This window comes from Selaginella moellendorffii, unplaced genomic scaffold (genome assembly GCF_000143415.4).
Source record: "Selaginella moellendorffii unplaced genomic scaffold, v1.0 SELMOscaffold_29, whole genome shotgun sequence".
NCBI classification, from domain to species: Eukaryota; Viridiplantae; Streptophyta; class Lycopodiopsida; order Selaginellales; family Selaginellaceae; genus Selaginella; species Selaginella moellendorffii.
This window is the reverse complement of record NW_003314290.1, coordinates 1757223-1774253: the sequence shown is the minus strand read 5'-3', so window position 1 is coordinate 1774253 and position 17031 is coordinate 1757223. Positions and strand designations below refer to the sequence as shown.

General features: G+C 46.6%; 5 protein-coding genes across 6 annotated transcripts; 4 read left to right on the top strand and 1 right to left on the bottom strand.

The window, feature by feature from the left end:
- Nucleotides 1-5: 5 nt before the first annotated feature.
- LOC112348434 (replication protein A 14 kDa subunit B-like) lies at nucleotides 6-874 on the top strand. 2 transcript variants are annotated; one of them, XR_002993031.1, is made up of 3 exons: nucleotides 6-298; nucleotides 363-483; nucleotides 573-874. XR_002993031.1 is itself a non-coding variant. In XM_024680894.1 (2 exons), the coding sequence occupies exons 1-2, from the start codon at nucleotides 28-30 to the stop codon at nucleotides 425-427; spliced, it is 336 nt and encodes a 111-aa protein (XP_024536662.1). In that variant the 5' UTR covers nucleotides 6-27; the 3' UTR covers nucleotides 428-548. The 2 variants fall into 2 exon arrangements, 1 of the variants encoding a protein (XP_024536662.1); XM_024680894.1 differs by lacking the exon at nucleotides 573-874 and having other exon boundaries at nucleotides 363-548.
- A 119-nt stretch (nucleotides 875-993) lies between these two features.
- LOC9645955 (peroxidase 5) lies at nucleotides 994-2227 on the top strand. Its single transcript, XM_002976145.2, has 4 exons — nucleotides 994-1275; nucleotides 1328-1516; nucleotides 1569-1734; nucleotides 1790-2227. Exons 1-4 carry the CDS (start codon nucleotides 1054-1056, stop codon nucleotides 2194-2196), a joined length of 984 nt encoding a protein of 327 aa, XP_002976191.2. The 5' UTR covers nucleotides 994-1053; the 3' UTR covers nucleotides 2197-2227.
- LOC112348433 (G-type lectin S-receptor-like serine/threonine-protein kinase SD2-5) lies at nucleotides 2168-4225 on the bottom strand. The gene has a single exon (XM_024680893.1). The coding sequence runs from the start codon at nucleotides 4146-4148 to the stop codon at nucleotides 2310-2312; it is 1839 nt and encodes a 612-aa protein (XP_024536661.1). The 5' UTR covers nucleotides 4149-4225; the 3' UTR covers nucleotides 2168-2309.
- Nucleotides 4226-4375: 150 nt separating this feature from the next.
- LOC112348432 (G-type lectin S-receptor-like serine/threonine-protein kinase SD2-5) lies at nucleotides 4376-6451 on the top strand. The gene has a single exon (XM_024680892.1). The coding sequence runs from the start codon at nucleotides 4413-4415 to the stop codon at nucleotides 6345-6347; it is 1935 nt and encodes a 644-aa protein (XP_024536660.1). The 5' UTR covers nucleotides 4376-4412; the 3' UTR covers nucleotides 6348-6451.
- A 214-nt stretch (nucleotides 6452-6665) lies between these two features.
- Nucleotides 6666-7380, top strand: LOC9645954. The gene is made up of 2 exons (XM_024680933.1): nucleotides 6666-6914; nucleotides 7003-7380. Exons 1-2 carry the CDS (start codon nucleotides 6666-6668, stop codon nucleotides 7378-7380), a joined length of 627 nt encoding a protein of 208 aa, XP_024536701.1.
- Nucleotides 7381-17031: the final 9651 nt, after the last annotated feature.

The following is a 17031-nucleotide window of genomic DNA, read 5'->3' as shown; positions in this document are numbered from 1 at the left end:
ACATTTTAGGGTTCTAGCGTTGGAGGCATGGACACATCGTCGCCGTGCCCCATGGTGAATGGCGAGCTGCTGAGGCGCTACCCTGGGCGGCGAGTGCGCTGCGTGATCAGGGTGTCGAGGATGGAAGCCGGGGGCAGTGTGATCGTCGGGCAGACGGCGGACAATGTCCAGGTGACTGTCAAGCAAATGGGGGCGCCTCCTGTGGGAGCGCTCACCGAGTTCGTGGAGGTGATCGGCGTTGCGGAGGGCGATAGGAGCATCCGGGCGGAGACGTGCACGAGCTTTGGAGGCGGTTTTGGTACCCACATTTCTTTCTCTTTGCGGATTCCTCATTCGATTCTTTTTGTCTTCTCTTTTGCTAGATATGTCGATCTACAACCAGCTCTGTCAGATGGCAAATGGAGAATTCCAAGAGCTCTTTGTGTGACCTTGTTTCGGCATTGACAAGATGATCGAGTCGATTTTAAACGTGGAGAAAGTATGGTAGGGAACTTTTTTTTTTTGTTTATATAGTCTATACTGATCAAGCTAGAGTTTACGGGTTCTCATTCTTGTTTGCTCGGTTTTTCTAGATATCAGGCTAGCAAATGTTCCTCCGAAGCATCCGGAAAGCGTGAAAGTCTGGTAGGAAGCTTTTACTTGATTCGTTTGCTTGACACCACTGATTGTTCTGAAAGTTTCAACTTGTACTGTGTCCCTCCAAAGCATCATGTGTACTACTCGATTTCCTTGCTTCACATCAATCATTGTTTTCTGAAAGTCTTATGGCGTAAGTCATGCTTACAACATTGATTCATATAGTTGCACCTAGCTACAGTCAGTCGGTCTTGTGGCTGATTTAATATGATTTTCTAATTTAAAGACTTTTTGTGAAGCTGATAACCATAAAATGATTCTTATAGTTCGGTCTTGTGGCTGATTTAATATGATTTTCTAATTTAAAGACTTTTTGTGAAGCCGATAACCATAAAATGACGGTCTTGTGGCTGATTTAATATGATTTTCTAATTTAAAGGCTTTTTGTGAAGCTGATAACCAAGTAGTTTGCCACAAATGACGTATGGCTGTTTGGTTTTAGTGTTCTTCCTGGCGTTTGGTTTTAGACTTTTCTTTTCGGAAGACACTCTTCCGGCGGGTATGGCGTACAACTATTACTCCAAGAGCTGTCCGCTAGCCGAGCAAGTTATCTATCAAACCATGGTTATTGCTAAGCAGCTGCATGCCGGTATCACCTCGGACGTTACTCGATTGGCTTTCCACGACGCTTTTGTAGAGGTAATTCATTCAAGTCGGGTTTGATAGTGATTGTGAACTCTTTCATTGACAGGGATGCGATGCTTCAGCTTTGATAAAGTCCACGCCGGGAAATCTAGCCGAGATGAATGCGTCCGTGAATAAGTTTCTGGAGGGCTTTGAGTTGATAGACGCTGCAAAGTTTCAGCTCGAGATCTTGTGCCCAAACACAGTCTCGTGTGCTGATATCATCCAGTTTGCAGCTCGCGATGGAGTCCGGCTGGTAAGAAAATTTTTTAAATCACTCCAAAGTTTACTTTTCTTCTTTGTGCTAGGATGGAGGGCCTTTTTATGCTCTCCCAGGCGGACGACTAGACGGTCGAGTCTCTAAAGCTTCGAGAGCTACACAATTTTTGCCCTTGCCAACAATGAACGTCAGCGAGCTTAAGGCCAACTTTGCAGCCAAGAACTTCACTCTCGAAGAGCTCGCAACTCTCTCAGGTAAAACTTGTCACGAAAACTCCGATTAACTCTTGAGAAAAACCTTCTTTTGTAGGAGCTCACACCATTGGAGAATCGCATTGCTCCTCGTTCAAGGATCGCTTGTACAACTTCACGGGAAATGGTGACCAGGATCCATCACTGGATCCAACATATGCGAGAGAGCTCAAGGCAAAATGCCCCCAGTCAGCCACAAGCGATGACACGGTTCCCATGGAGTCGGAGCCTTCCACTTCCAAGGTGAACACAGTCTACTACAGGGACATCCTTCGAAGCAAAAGTATATTTACATCGGACCAGACGCTGGTGAATGATCCCATCACGAGAGCTACTGTTGTCCAGTTCGCTAACAACACAGAGATCTTCTTCCAGAAGTTTGCAGCCGCGATGCTCAAGATGAGCCTGCTGGAAGTGAACAAACCTGGAGGAGAGATCCGATATAACTGTGGCTCCATTAACTAGCCAAGAATAAAGAAAGTAGAGAAGAGAAAGATCACGCGAGCGAAGGTCAAAGAATTCTAGCAGGAAAGCAAAACACTCCATTCATCCAGGCCAAACACTCGAAAGCTGACACGCTAGCTTTTATCGAGCTCCATCCGAGAGTTGAGACGATCTCTTCCTGAGACCGAGATGGAGAATTGCCCCGAGCTCGCCAGGAGTGGAGAAGCCTGTGCAGCGGGTCTCTCCAGCTGAGGGAATGCCAACACATCCATGGCACCCTCGAGCATCTTCACCACCACAGACATCGTTGGTCGCTGCAAGGGATCCTCCTGCGTACACCATAACCCGATCCGGAGGATGTTCTCAAAGCCAGTCAAGGAGAAACCACCACCATCCTCGGCTTTGAGCAGCCGATCGTCCACCAAGTCCATCGAGTTTCCACTGTCCAGCTTGTTGAAAGCGGTTTGTCCGAGGAACACGACGTCCATCTGTGAGCCCGAGCCCGAGGAACACTCCACGGCCTTCATGCCGCAAACGAGCTCGAGAAGGACGACCCCAAAGCTATAGACGTCAGTCTTCTCCGTGACTCGAGAGTGGAGCCACTCGGGAGCCATGTATCCCACCGTGCCTCGCATGACCGTCACGACGTGACTCTCGTCCTTGTCGATGAGCTTGGAGAACCCAAAGTCGGCGATCTTGGCGCCCATCTTCTCGTCCAGGAGGATGTTCTGGGGCTTGATGTCTAGATGGAGTACCTTCTCGCGGCATCCTTCGTGGAGATAGGCGAGCCCCCGGGCAACGTCGAGCGCGATGGAGAGCCTGGATCCCCAGGACAGGCATTTCTCCTTGGCGAAAATCCATCCATCTAGCGAGCCATTCGGGAGGAACTCGTAGACGAGCAAGTTGTGTGGAGAATGCAGGCAAAATCCAACCAGCTTGACCAGATTGAGGTGATGGATGCTGCCAATCGACATCACCTCCGCCTTGAATTGCTTGTCCCTCTGCCGCACTCCACCTCCGATCCTCTTGACTGCCACAATCTCCCCGCCGGGCAACGTTCCCTTGAACACACTCGCAAATCCTCCTTGTCCCACCTTGCTCTGGAATCCCTTGGTCGCTCGATACACCTCCTGGTACTTGAATTGCCGTGGCAAATCCGCGAGGTTGCCGAGATCGAGCGGCCGCTCCCTCACGGCAGCATTGGATGAGCGTCGCAAGAACTTCCACCACACTAGCCCTAGGAGCGCCAAGACGACGATCGCTCCACTGGAAACCACGGCAATGGCGATATTGCGATCTCTCAGGTTGGAATCCTCGCCCTTCCAGCTCCAAGTGACCGCCAACACATTATCAAAGTAGGTCTGCCCCAGCGCTTCCCACACCGCTCTCGTCCCTCCCAGCGATCTGGGCGAGCACGGCCCATAGAATCCAGTGTCTGCGGTACACCCGATGTTCGATCCACACTGGTCGATCACTGTCGCCGTCACGCTCAGCCCATTCTCCGCCGTGATCACGATCTCTCTGTGGCACGACGATCCATTGGCGAACCACCCCGTGGACATGGACGCCAGGAGCTCCGAATTCCTTGGCGGCGTCGAGCGATTGCAACTCGTAGGGGACTCCTCCAGCTCGATGAAGTAGAATGCCGCGAAATTGCGAGGCTGTTCTTGCGGCGAGCAATTGAAGAACTGGTAGGTGGTGTTGTCGAAGCAAAGTGCTGGGTTGTGGGCGGTGGCATTCGAGTAGACGAAGGTCTGGGCGGGCTCGCAGCCGAGAATTGGGCAGGAAAGAGTGCTAGCTGATGGATCGCCATCGCAGGTCTTGCTAATAGGATTGCAAACGAGGCCGCCAGAACAATCGCGCGTAGAGTCGCATCTCGTGCCGCAGGAGGAGGAGAACTGTTGTGCGGTGGCGCCGGCGAGTGAAGAGATCAAGATCATCGCGAGCGCGAAGAAAGTGGTGCGACGATCCATGGCTGGAGCTTGCCCTGGACCAGGTAAGTTAGTTTAAAAGCTCTATCTAAAAGTCAATGAAAAACTTTAAGAATTGGAAGCGCTATATGAACCTTCCAAGGATCCTTGTTTGACTTTTCTTACTTGCCATCAGGATACTGCCAGAGCTTCACACTAAACATGACCATAGAAAAAGCACTGATGCGACTTCTCCGATCTCATCTATTTGAAGTTTTGATCATATAATCCCATGGTCGTCGCTATGAACAGTGGTCGTCTGCAGCTATGGAGGTACTCCTGTGCTTCATCATCGTCCTAGCATGTAGCGCAAAGAGCTTCCACTACTCGCAAGCCCAACAACAGGTATGTTCTTCGTCGACCGATTGCCAAAATGGGTCCCTTTGTTTCCCGGAGCCCATGCTCGGCGGCAACCGTTCACTCCGGAACTCGTCCTGCTACCAAGCGAGCAATCGATCCGAGCCATACCTTAGCGATTCAGACGTTTGCCAGCCCAGTTCCAGCTTTGTTTTCAATGACACCATCGCTCCAGACTGCCCAAATTGCTGCGTCCCAGGCCTGGCTTACAGGACTTTCACTTGCTCTCCAATTTTTCAAGAGACCAACAATGCCGTCTTATATGTCACAAGATTCAATCTCTCAAATCCGGGTTCTCTCAGGTCGTGCACGTCCTTCGGGTGGGATTTTGATCTCATGGCGGCGGTGGCCACTGGGTGGTATAACCAAGACCGAAGCTTGTGCTCCACGAATATCCAAGTTTTAGCTCCAAATGGACGAACTGTGGTGGCCAGAGTCGTGGCTCAATGCTACTCCGGGGGAGGGTGTCTCGGCAATTTTTCGTTCACGGAGCCCTGTGCTCCAAATGCCGTGGCAGCGAACGAGCAAGTGTGGAGGCAGCTTGGGTATGATCCAGGCATTGGAATCGTAGAAAATATCACCTGGAGTATCACTACTAACAGTAATCCTCCACAATTACCGTCTCCAAGACGCATGAACCGCAAGCTGGGATTAATTGCTGGCATAGTGGGTGCTGTGGTGGTGGTGTTGGTTAGTGTCGCAGCCTTCACAGCAACCAGGCGATGGAGGAGATCTCTTGAGAGGCGAAGAAAAGATGAGCAAGCGCTCATGGATGGAATGAGGCTCGATAAGTTACTTCCACACCAGTTTAGCTATCACGACTTGAGAGCAGCGACTGGAAACTTTGCTCCACAGTTCATGCTCGGAGCTGGCGGATTTGGATCCGTCTTTAAGGGGGAGCTTGCAGATGGAAGCCTGGTTGCTGTCAAGAAAATGGATGTAGAGATAGAAGGCTCTACACAAGGACAGTCACAGTTTAAGGCCGAGGTGATGTCCATTGGAAGCATCCATCACTTCAACTTGGTAAGGCTCCGGGGATTTTGCATCCAGGGACCAGCTGCATTGCTTGTCTACGAGTTTATGCCCAATGGCTCATTGGACAAGTGGATCTTCACCGAATACAATGATGGCAAAGCTGGCGGAATCCTGCTGGACTGGAACCAGAGACACTCAATCGCGATAGATGTTGCTCGAGGACTCACGTATCTCCATGAGGGATGCCGGGAGCAAGTTCTTCACCTGGACATCAAGCCGCAAAACATCCTCCTGGACGAGAACTTGCGAGCCAGGATCTCCGACTTTGGCCTGAGCAAGCTCGCCGAGCGAGGAAAGAGTCAGGTGGTGACTGTCATGCGAGGAACTCCCGGATACATGGCGCCCGAGTGGCTCCATACCAAAGTCACGGACAAGACCGACGTCTACAGCTTTGGAATTGTGCTGCTTGAGCTTGTAACCTCCAAGCGGGCCTTGGAATTTCATCCTTTGACATCCTCCTCCTCCTCCTCCTCACAACCGACAGTGCACTTCCTTGGTACAGCCGCATTGAGCATGTTTTACAGTGGCAAAGTTGTGGAGCTCATTGACGAGAAGCTCTTTGTCAATAATCTAAACGACGATATCGCCAGCAGCAGTGGCTTGGATTTCAAGGATGCCGAGAGATACCTGAAGATTGGATTGTGGTGTATCCAAGCCGAACCAGCAATGCGACCCTCCATGAGAAACGTATTGGATATGCTCGACGGTAGCATAGATGTTCTTGAGTTGCCACCACCTTCAAGTGATGGTAGTTCGAGAAACTTTAGCTTGCGACCACCTGAATCCTCCTTCAGCTCCACCAGTTTGTAATGTTACACCACTATATTGAAACTCTAAAACGTCCCACAAGAAATATCTCTGGAAAAGCAATCAGCTTCATTGTAAATTAGTTGTGGAAACCAACTTAGTGTCACAGTCTGGGTGGTGTAGTTGGTCATCACGCTAGTCTCACACACTAGAAGTCAACCCGGGCTCAAGCATTTTTCCATATAGTGCCGTGTCGAAGCCAAATCCGCGTAGTCAAAATACGTTGACTTCGTAGCCATAACCGCGTACAAACACTTTATAAACCCCTTCATGAGCCAACTTTCTGCGTTCCTCACACGATATTGATTTTTGCGATTAACAATGACGCAAACTTGTCTGAGAGTTTCCACTGCACATCTTTTGAGCTGCTTGTCCCTTGTTCTCGTTATCACTTCCCGTGTCCATGCAGACATTGTCCTGGTCGGAGCAAACAATGCCGAGGACACCGACGGTGGCAAGCGCTTCAACTCGGTGATGGGGATCTCCGGGGCCTTCAAAGTCCTGGGCGATGCAATCAACTTCATCCCGCCGCTGTTGCACAATGGTCTCGACAGTGTTCCCACAAAACTAGTGACCAAGGTTGTCTTCACGGTCGAGAAGCAGCTCCAGCAGGGTGCGGTTGCTATCACATTTGGGACGGTGTCCCGGCGAGTTCCAGATCCAGTTTAATGCTCCATCTGCCGATAACTACGAGGGGATCACAGGGGTAATATACCACGAGATGGCTCACGTCTGGCAGTACTTTGGGCAAGGAACTCCCAGTGGAGTGACTGAAGGAGTGGCTGATTATGTCCGGCTCAAAGCCGGGCTCGCTCCATCTCACTGGGTGAAGCCGGGTGGTGGTGATCGCTGGGACCAGGGCTACGATGTTACTGCCTATTTCTTCGATTACTGCAATAGCCTCTGGGGAGATTTTGTGTGGCAGATGAATGCGAGGCTTGCAAATGATGCGTGGAGTGAGTCTGTGTTCAGTGATTTGCTTGGAAAGAGCTTACAGGATTTGTGGACAGACTACAAGAACAAATTCGGTGGGTGATTAAAACAGTATTTATATAAGAGAATTTTCTTTATGAAAAAGAAATAAATTGCAATGTTTGATTTTCTAATAGTAGTGTTATTTTTACTTATTAATTCAATTAATCAAGTAAATTTTATAATTATAATTAATCTTATTGCATATGATAGAATAAAAAAGAATATACTTGAAAAGTTTAAGAAAGTTTATAAATTATAAATACAAAATTAATCTAAATGAATAACAACCGTTAGATGGTAGAATATTCTAGAATATTCTAGAATATTCTAGAATATTCAAGTATATTTTAGGTATATCCATTACCATCGTAATCTATGTACAGGTTTGCTTAAGCAACCCAAAAAAATAATTTTTATCTTGCTCCAAGAGTTCACTATAGAATAAATTCTTCTTGCAAAGTTTCCTTGTTTGTAAAAACGCCTTCTTATCTGAGATAGAGATTTATACTCCTGAACTTGCACTGCTGCTCATGAGGAGGGACGAAGCCTGTGCAGCAGGTCTCTCCAGCTGAGGGAACACCAACACATCCATGGCACCCCTTGAGAATCTTCATCACAACTGGTCGCTGCAAGGGATCCAACTGATCATAGCCCGATCTGGACGATGTGCTCGAAAGCCTCTCAGAAAGAAACCATCCTTGGCTTTGAGCAGTTGGTAAGAAACCATCCTTGGCTTTGAGCAGTTGGTCGTAGACTACGGAGTTTCCATTGTGGAGCTTGTTGAAAGCGGAACACGACGTCCATCTGCGAGTCCGAGTCCAAGGAACACTCCACGGCCTTTATGCTGCAAACAGCAGAAGGACGATTCCAAATCGTGGGGTGCTGCTTGTCGCGAATCCCGGCACACTTCAGGTTGGAACCAAAGATTCCACCATACCCCCATGGTCCCGGGACAGGTTTTGGAACACGTCGGTCTTGTGCGTGACACGAGAATGGAGGCACTCGGAACCTTTTAATTTCACGGCATCGAGGTGGTGGGAGGGACGCGAGTGGTGTGAGAAGCACTACTTCGATTTGGCTGTCGGTTGGAGCTGGAAGGGCGAGAATTCCAACTCTAGACAGATTGCCATTGCTGCCGTTCATCAGCTTGGCGCTCTTAAGGCTAGTGTGGTGGAAGTTCTTGCGACGGACTTCCAAGCTGCCGTGGGGCCGCTTGATCTCGGCAATCTCATGGATTTGCCAAGGCGTGATGTCGATCATGACGTGATGTCGATCGGCAGCATTCACAACCTCAATTTCGTCAAGATGATTGGATTTTGCCTCCACTCTTGCTCGTCTACTCGCTGGATTCGCCAAGGACAAGTGCCTGGCTTGGGCATCCAGGCTCTTCATCGCGCTTGATGTTGCCCGAGGGCTCACATATCTTCACGAAGGATGCCAACTCCATCTCGACATCAAGCCCCAGAACATCCTGCTGGATAAGAAGATGGGCACCACATGGGCGCCCGCCGACTTTGGATTCTCAAAGCTCATCGACAAGGACAAGACTCACATCGTGACCGTCGTGAGGGGCACAGTGAGCAAGTGAAGTACTGATACCTGGGTTGTGGGCGGTGGCATTCAAGTAGATGAAGCTCTGGGGGAGAAATGCACCCTCTCTTACGTGGTTACTCTTTTGCCACGCTCACTTGGTGCTTTGTGCCACGCAGCCCTAAATATTGAGCGACTAAATTTAAATTAGTAACGTTAAATTATAATTAGTAGATGTTATTAACTGGTAGTGGATTTATAAGTATATAACCTAAGCTTGGTTTAAGTTTTCCTTCATTGTGTTTTGTATTCCTTTTTATATTTTCTTTTTTTTCATCATTCTCTTTAGATCATGCTCAAGATAGTAATCTTATTTTTTCTTATCTTATTGAGAATCTTTAAGTGGCATGCAAATCCAAATAAGCAAATGGGGCTCACCATAAATAAAAAAGGATACTGAATTGTGCATTCTACCCGCTCTGGGCAGGCTCACAATCGGGAATTGGGCAATAAAGGGGTATCTCCTGGATTGCCATCGCAAGTCTGGTTAACAAGGTTGCAAATGGGGCTGCCAGAACAAGTGCAAAGTCGCATCTCTTGTTGCAGAAGGAAGAGAATTGCTGTGCGGTGGAGCTGGCGAATGAAGTGATCAACACCACCACGAGCCCGAAGGGAAACGCTGTGATGATCCATGGCAGAAACGTGTAAAGTGGTTTAAAAGCTCTAGAAAAAGTCCAAAGTTTCTTGTGTCTGGTGAGAAGCTAGACTTGTCAGATTGAAGCTTTTGACTTCCCTGGAGGAATTCCTCTTTCTTCTGCTCTTCTTCCAAGTTCTCCGGACTCTCTACTTCTCGCCAACGGGAAAACAAGAGGTATTTCAAAGAATCATCTTTGTCCGCACCCCTATGAGCCTCACTGGAAGTCTGGTTACCTTCTCGGTCACTTGCACCAAAGCGACTGTAGTTGAAATTTGACGTTCCTAGTGCCACAGTTTTGAGATCGTATCAGAAAATAATCTGCACTTCCTAACACAAAAGCTGTTTCTATAATCTCAATTGTCAAATGGTAATTTTCTGTCGGGCACTTGTGTGAACTTGGGCTCAGACATTTTAACATTAATCGTGACGACTGACTAACATTCAATTGAACTTCGCAACTCGGCCAGTGTCACAGAAGCAGATCAAAAGACCTTATGAATTTTGACATTGCCAACGCAATGCCAGAAGAAGAGCTAGATCCTTGCCTTCGCAAGCCGACCAGCACCACCAGAGGGGTTTGAGAGAGAATTGAGGCTGCTTTGGAGGATGTTTGGACAGGTAAGAGTAATTGATTCTTTTTCGCATGGGAAAGTAAACCACTCAAACATAACCCAAAAGAACCACACCAATCTTCTAGCACATGATGTTGTCACTATTGAATTAATACTAATTTTAATGTAACTTCCATATAAATTTTAATAGAGCACACCTTTTCAAAAAACTCTTCAAAATCTCATTGTGCGATTTAAATGACTTAACCAAATGTTAAACCTTTATAGAAATAAATTGCCAGCACTCTTCTTTCTTTTCTCCAATTGTTGTGTTTAAATCAGTTGATGTTCCTTTAGCTACTACCACTGTGACTGTTACTACCACTTTGGCTGGTGCTACTCTCAATGTTGCCCTATCATTTTAAGTTTTTTTCTTTTCTCCATTTCAAAAACCTTAGTGAAATATTTTGTACAATTCAGTCTTAATGTATAACAGCTCTAGTTAAGGTTGATTTAACAGTCACCATAAGATCTCTTCCTTGATGAAATTTTGGTCAAGCCCCCACCCACCCCCCAAAATTCTTGTTGATCACGGCATAAAAGAAGAGAGCATTCATCTCTTTACTCTCTTTTTTTTTTTTTCTCTTTCTAGTTCCTTTTAACCTTTAGAAGGATAGGATTTGTTGTGAACTGTGTTGCTCTTCCTCTTCTTTATCCCCATACTGGTAATGGATTTTAGCAAGTTCGAGCTAAAGCCAGACCACAAGAAGAGACCACTCTGGGTTGGACCTGATAGGACATTTTCTCTGCTACACAAGCAAGCATATGACTTTCTCATTGTGACTGCCAAGCTGGTGTGTCAATAAGCTTCAGGTCTCGCTGATATTAGAAGTTCTTACACTCAAGTATTTTCTTTGAAACTTTATTCCAGGCTAGAACATATGCACGAGTACAATCTCACACCACATTCTTTGTATGCAGCTCTCTCCATTGGTCTTGAGTCTCAGATAGTTATTACAGTGATGGAATGGCAAAGAGTTGACTCTCAACTATGGCAAAGTAAAACTAGTTCTAAAAAAGAATCATTATTTTGTAAAATCTTCTTATCCAAAGGTATGGTGCAACTTTGATTGGTGAAACTTACTTTCTGTCGTGCAGATTCTGGAGAGGGTTTTAAAGGATGATGTCATCTTTGAAGCTAGAAATTTTTTAGAAAGTTTTTCTTTCTAATCCTGCCTAGTGAAACGAACAAGAGAGTGAACCCTAGGCTAGCCTCCCAACCCTTGAGGCATTATGGCCTTAAATCCCATAGGCCATGGAATATTCTTAGAATATTCATATAGTTTGTGTCCCCTCCCTCATAACCTAGCATTATATAACAACTTCGAGAAGCTAAACAAGCCTCACATGAAGGGAGTTCAAGGCAATACGGCCATGGAGAAAAAATGTGCAAATAGCAACACCAACATCGTGACAAACAACTATAAAAGAAAGAAGGCAATACAGCTTTCTCACATGACAATACGGTCATGGAAACAAAAGAATGAGAATAGAATAAATGGCTCAAATCATATAGCAATACGGCTATAGAATTCAATTCTCCCCTTCCTCAGGAATGTCATCCAAGTCATAACCAAAACTCGGAAACACTCTCTTCATGTCATCTTTAGTTTTCTATATAGCTTTATCCATGGAATAACCATTCCACTGAATTAACAACTCCTTAGTTGTCTTCTGGTGTATTTTCACCAATCTTTGAGCAAGAATATTGGCTGGACCAGCCTTCTTTGCATCAATCTTTGGAACCTGGATGATGGACTGATCCACGATATCACCAGAGTGCAAACATGCTTTAAGTTTGCTCACATGGAACGTTGGATGAATCTTCAAACTAACTAGCAAGTCCAAAGTGTATGTAAAATCCCCCACACACTGTAAAATTATCCAAGGTCCATAATACCATGGAAACAACTTAGCACTGCCACCTCCTTTTAGAGACTGTTGTGCATACAACAGCTTAAAGAAAACCTTATCACCAACTTTGTACTTTTGATAACGACGATATTCATTAGCCAATCTTTTGTCTCGCTCTTGAGCTTGCCTCATGTTCAATTTTGCCAACTCAAGCTTGTCTTGCATATCCTCCAGGAAATCATAAGCATAAGGAACCCGAACCAAAGCTAAATTCAAATTCACAGGAGACTTAGGCTCATAGCCATACATCACCATAAAGGGAGACATGCCAATAGCTGATTGATGAGCAATATTGTGAGCAAACTGAAGCAAAGGCAAATACTTCTCCCATACTCCCTATCAAGTCAAGTTTCCCATAAAAGATATTAGCATATCTTCTAATAGTTGATTCATGTGCTTTGTTTGCCCATCAGATTGTGGATGCTCACCACTACTCATGCTCAGCTTAGTCTCTAGCTTTTCAAAGACCGTTTGCCAAAACTTGGATGTGACCTTAGGATCCCGATCACTCACAATGTCACCCAGCAAACCATAGAGACTGAATAACTGGTCTACAAATAACTGAGCAAGTTCAGAAGCTTTTATTGTTGTCTTCACAAAGAAGAAGTGAGCCACCTTCGTCAAATGATCCACAACAACCCAAATAGCATCATTTCCTTGAAAGGTTTTGGGCAAACCAATGATAAAGTCCATTGAGATGCTATCCCACTTATTCTCGGATATATGTAAAGGATGATAGAGGCCAGCAAGCTTTTGATGATCAACTTTGACCACCTGATAGATCAAATAACCAAGTACGTACTTCTCAACATCTGACTTCATCCCAGGCCAAAAGAAATGCCTCTTCACCAACATATACATTCTCAATACCCCCGGATGCCCAGCACTTGGCACATCATGACACTCAACCAAAATCCGTTTGATGAGTTTGTCAATATGAAGGAACCACTACATGTCCCTTATTCACCAGGATTCCATCTTGTATTTCAAATGACGCAAACTTGTCACTCTTCAAATCTGTAGAGGTGTCCCTCAACAAAACCTTCACGCAAATATCAGTGATAAAGGAGTCGAAGTCAGCAAACTCCTTAAGCTCATCCAAGAGATCGTTGGATAACTTCACGAACGAGATAGAATTTACCATCTTGGATAATGCATCAACCACCTTATTTTCACCTCCATGCTTGTACCATATCTTAATAGACATTTCCTATAGGAACTTTTGCCAACGAGCAAGGCAGCCAAGAAGATCCTTTTGTTGACTAAAATATTGGAGAGACTGATGGTCTAAATCCACATAAAAGTCCGATCCATATAAATAATGTCGCCATTCCTTCATAACAGCAATCACAACATACAACTCCTTGTCTCGAGTCAGTTCTGCTGTATGGCATCAAACTTATGGCTCATGTACACAAAAGGATGCCCAACTTGAAGCAATACTGTAGCGCATGTGGTTTTGACCTTTATCCTATGGTGGTTTACCATAGGATAACACCACGAAGCGGAACTTAAACCCTCTTTATGCCACGTGACACATGCCATGTGTCCAAAGGATGGTGGTGTGGAACCCAAGGTTCAGGGCCTTGGGCTACTAAACAAAGGAACGGTGCCAAACTCCCAAGCATGGGGCTAAGGAGTGACGGAACCGGACCACGGAGTAACTCTCGAGCATACAGCTGAAGGAGCGAAGGGACAGGAGCCCAGAGCGACTTGGAACAGTCTTAAAGTAACTAGCATCCCAATGCCAGGACCAACACGCAAAACAGAGCCAAATTGAGTCTAGTGCTATTTTGGCATATCGGTGGCCTAATGCATGGACATGGGTACTCCACCAGCTAGCATGGAATGGAACTTGGGCTTAGACCCAAGCCGGATGCAAAACAAGGACAAGCACGCAAGCAGGAGCTAGACTATGCCTCAAGTTGGTCGGCCATGCTCAACCTAGCCACTATCCCTACTATATATTTGGAACCCCCCACAGCCCCCCCCCCCCTTGAGGAACACATGCTTTGGGTTTTCACCCCAAGCCTCCCTTAGTATCAGGAGTTAATCTCTGGGACAAGCTCGAAACTTACTAAATATGAAATGGCGCTAGATTGCGAATTTGGACACGGGACGAACACCATTGTGTTCAGGCCAATCTCTACATTCCGTAGATATGCCAAATGAGCAAATCTATAAATAGCATTTAAGACCGAAATGAAACTAACACAAAAGGCATGATAGCGAGGGTGTTTGGCAAACACAATAAGCTATCATTTAGCAAATACTGAGGGACTAGTCTTAATATCGCGGGGGTTCTTGATACTAGTAAGTGCAAGCCAATGACTCAAGTTTCTCAAACCAGGCCGAGTATGCTCAACAAGAAACACATAGGGTTCCTACCTTATGTTTATCCAATCTAAATACATGGTCATTGACCAGTTTCTCAACTAACTCAAGTGGGAAATTGATAACGAATTCAGCAATACCAACCCCCTACCATCGTGGCAGTAAGGAAAGAGTGTCCGTAAGGACTGACCGACAGATAACTTTCGATATCCAAAGTCACATTCGCGACAAATACAACTCTAATAACAATGTCACTTGTATCTATCTCAACCACAAGAAGCTTTTTAGGATAAAAAATCTTCAACACTGGAGCAAAGATACAACACTATTTCAAACGTTGAAATGCCACTTCACAGTTCTCATCCCAACCATGAATAGTAGTATGTTTTGACATATTCTAGAGAAGATCAGTTAAAGGGGCTGCTATCCCTGAAAAGTCCTTCACAAATTGTCGAAAAACTCCAGCCATACCAAAGAAACTATGGAGATCATGCACTATCAAAGGTATAGGCCAATCAACCACGGCCTAAATCTTTGCAGGATCAACTCTCATGCTATGTACTAAAATCAAATGCCCGAGATATTCAATCTCCTCTAAAAAAAATTCACACTTGGATAACTTTGAGTAGAACTTGTTGTCCCTCAAAAGTTGTAAAACACTTCACACATGCATCTCATATTCCTCCATAGAAAAGCTGAATACCAGGATATCATCAAAATAATCAATTGCAAACTTTCCTAAGTAAGGTTGTAAAACTTGATTCATCAATCTCTAAAAAGTTGTAGGAGCATTTGTCAAACCAAACAACATCACTACAAACTCATAGTGACCTATCTTTGTCCAAAATGTAGTTTTTGGAACATCCTCTAGCTTGACACAAATCTGATGATACCCTTGCCTCAAATCAATCTTCGAAAAATATTGAGCACCATGAAGACGATCAAGCAAATCATCGATATGAGGGATCAGGAACATATTCTTCACTATCCTATCATTCAATCCCTTGTAATTCACATAGAGACGCTATGTACCATCTTTCTTTTTGACCATCACCACTGAAGCAGCCTAAGGGGACTTGCTAATCCGTAACCACCCTTTCCGAAGGTATTCAGCAAACTGCCTATTAATCTCTTTGTCTTCAGCAGGACTAGTACAAGTCAGTTGTCGCTGATAAGGAGTAGCTCTAGGAACCAAGTCAATCTTATGTTGAATGCCATGTTTGGGAGGCAAACCATCAGGTAACTCATTCGGAAATACGTCACGAAACTCCTCCTGAATGGAATCCACCCTAGCCCTATGCCCATGAACATACTCCAAATCAGACATGATCATATTAGAAAGAAACAGGTATACCACAAAAGAATTAGCTATCTCATGCGTGATGTGAGACACAAAGTCCCTAGGCCCCAGAGTGGAGCTGGAGAGGTGCCACGTGGTAGTGGCCGAAGCGAAAGCCAAATGAGCGTAAAACGTTTGGACTAAAAGCTCCGACTTGAAAGGTTGAGAGCGGGAGTGGAACTCCCAACAAAGTGTTCGAGGAATGAGCACGAAGCGAGCAATAAGCGAGGCTCCAAAAAGGGACCCAAAGGGACCAACACATGACACATGGAAGTGTCCGAGATGGACCCGAGTTGGAGTCCGAAGTGGAGTCCGAGTTGGAGTCCGAGATGGAGTCCGAGGTGGAGTCCGAGGTGGAGTCCGAGGTGGACCCGAGATGGACCCGAGATGGAGTCCGAGGTGGAGTCCGAGGTGGACCCGAGATGGACCCGAAATGGAGTCCGAGATGGAGTCCGAGATGGACCTGAGATGGAGTCCGAGATGGAGTCCGAGATGGACCCGAGATGGACCTGAGATGGAGTCCGAGGTGGACCCGAGACGGAGTCCGAGGTGGACCCGAGACGGAGTCCGAGGTGGAGTCCGAGATGGAGTCCGAGATGGACCCGAGATGGACCCGAGATGGACCCGAGATGGACCCGAGATGGAGTCCGAGTTGGAGTCCGAGATGGACCTGAGATGGAGTCCAAAGTCGAGACCGGGACCAAGACCGAGACCGGGACTGAGACCGAGACCGAGACCGAGGCCGAGCCCGAGACCGAGACCGAGGCCGAGCCCAAGTCCGAGTCCGAGTCCGAATCCGAGTCCAAGTCCAAGTCCGAGTCCGAGTCCGAGTCCGAGTCCGAGTCCGAGTCCGGAGCCTGAGAGGGTGAAAGCCCAAAGCGTTCGTCTCCCAGACCCTGGGGGGTTTGGTGAGCTCCAAAAGTATAGTAGGGGGGAGGACTGCAATGGAGCCAGTTTGGCCAGGAAAGGCCAGTTTGGCCCAGGAAGGCCGGACCCAGTGTTGGGTGATGAGCTGCCCACTGGGAAGTCCAAAACTAGAGTGAACACGGACCGACAAGCGGGGTAGCTTGGTGAAGTGTTCAAGAGCCGGCTCTAGTTCCCCCGGGAGATCGACTGGCCGATGCTCCCAGTCCAAGTGTGGGTGGCACTACCTACTTGGATACCAGGCGTGGCTCAACGGAACCTCGCTCTAAGCCCATGGCTAGAGCACCTAAAGGCGAAAGGTGGGGAGAGTACCCAGGTGGCTCGTGTAAGGCCACGGTGTTCCGAAATGGTGTCCCAAAGTCC

What these genes read in the sequence shown, in the direction of transcription:
- LOC9645955 (XM_002976145.2), top strand. Translation starts at nt 1,054, where the DNA reads ATGACGTATGGCTGTTTGGTTTTAGTGTTCTTCCTGGCGTTTGGTTTT. An exon ending in CTCGCGATGGAGTCCGGCTG is followed by an intron (nt 1,517 to 1,568) that starts GTAAGAAAATTT and finishes TCTTTGTGCTAG; the next exon opens with GATGGAGGGCCTTTTTATGC. An exon ending in AGAGCTCGCAACTCTCTCAG is followed by an intron (nt 1,735 to 1,789) that starts GTAAAACTTGTC and finishes CTTCTTTTGTAG; the next exon opens with GAGCTCACACCATTGGAGAA.
- LOC112348432 (XM_024680892.1), top strand. Translation starts at nt 4,413, where the DNA reads ATGGAGGTACTCCTGTGCTTCATCATCGTCCTAGCATGTAGCGCAAAG.
- LOC9645954 (XM_024680933.1), top strand. Translation starts at nt 6,666, where the DNA reads ATGACGCAAACTTGTCTGAGAGTTTCCACTGCACATCTTTTGAGCTGC. An exon ending in ACAGTGTTCCCACAAAACTA is followed by an intron (nt 6,915 to 7,002) that starts GTGACCAAGGTT and finishes GGCGAGTTCCAG; the next exon opens with ATCCAGTTTAATGCTCCATC.
- LOC112348433 (XM_024680893.1), bottom strand. Translation starts at nt 4,148, where the DNA reads ATGGATCGTCGCACCACTTTCTTCGCGCTCGCGATGATCTTGATCTCT.
- LOC112348434 (XM_024680894.1), top strand. Translation starts at nt 28, where the DNA reads ATGGACACATCGTCGCCGTGCCCCATGGTGAATGGCGAGCTGCTGAGG. An exon ending in GAGCTTTGGAGGCGGTTTTG is followed by an intron (nt 299 to 362) that starts GTACCCACATTT and finishes CTCTTTTGCTAG; the next exon opens with ATATGTCGATCTACAACCAG.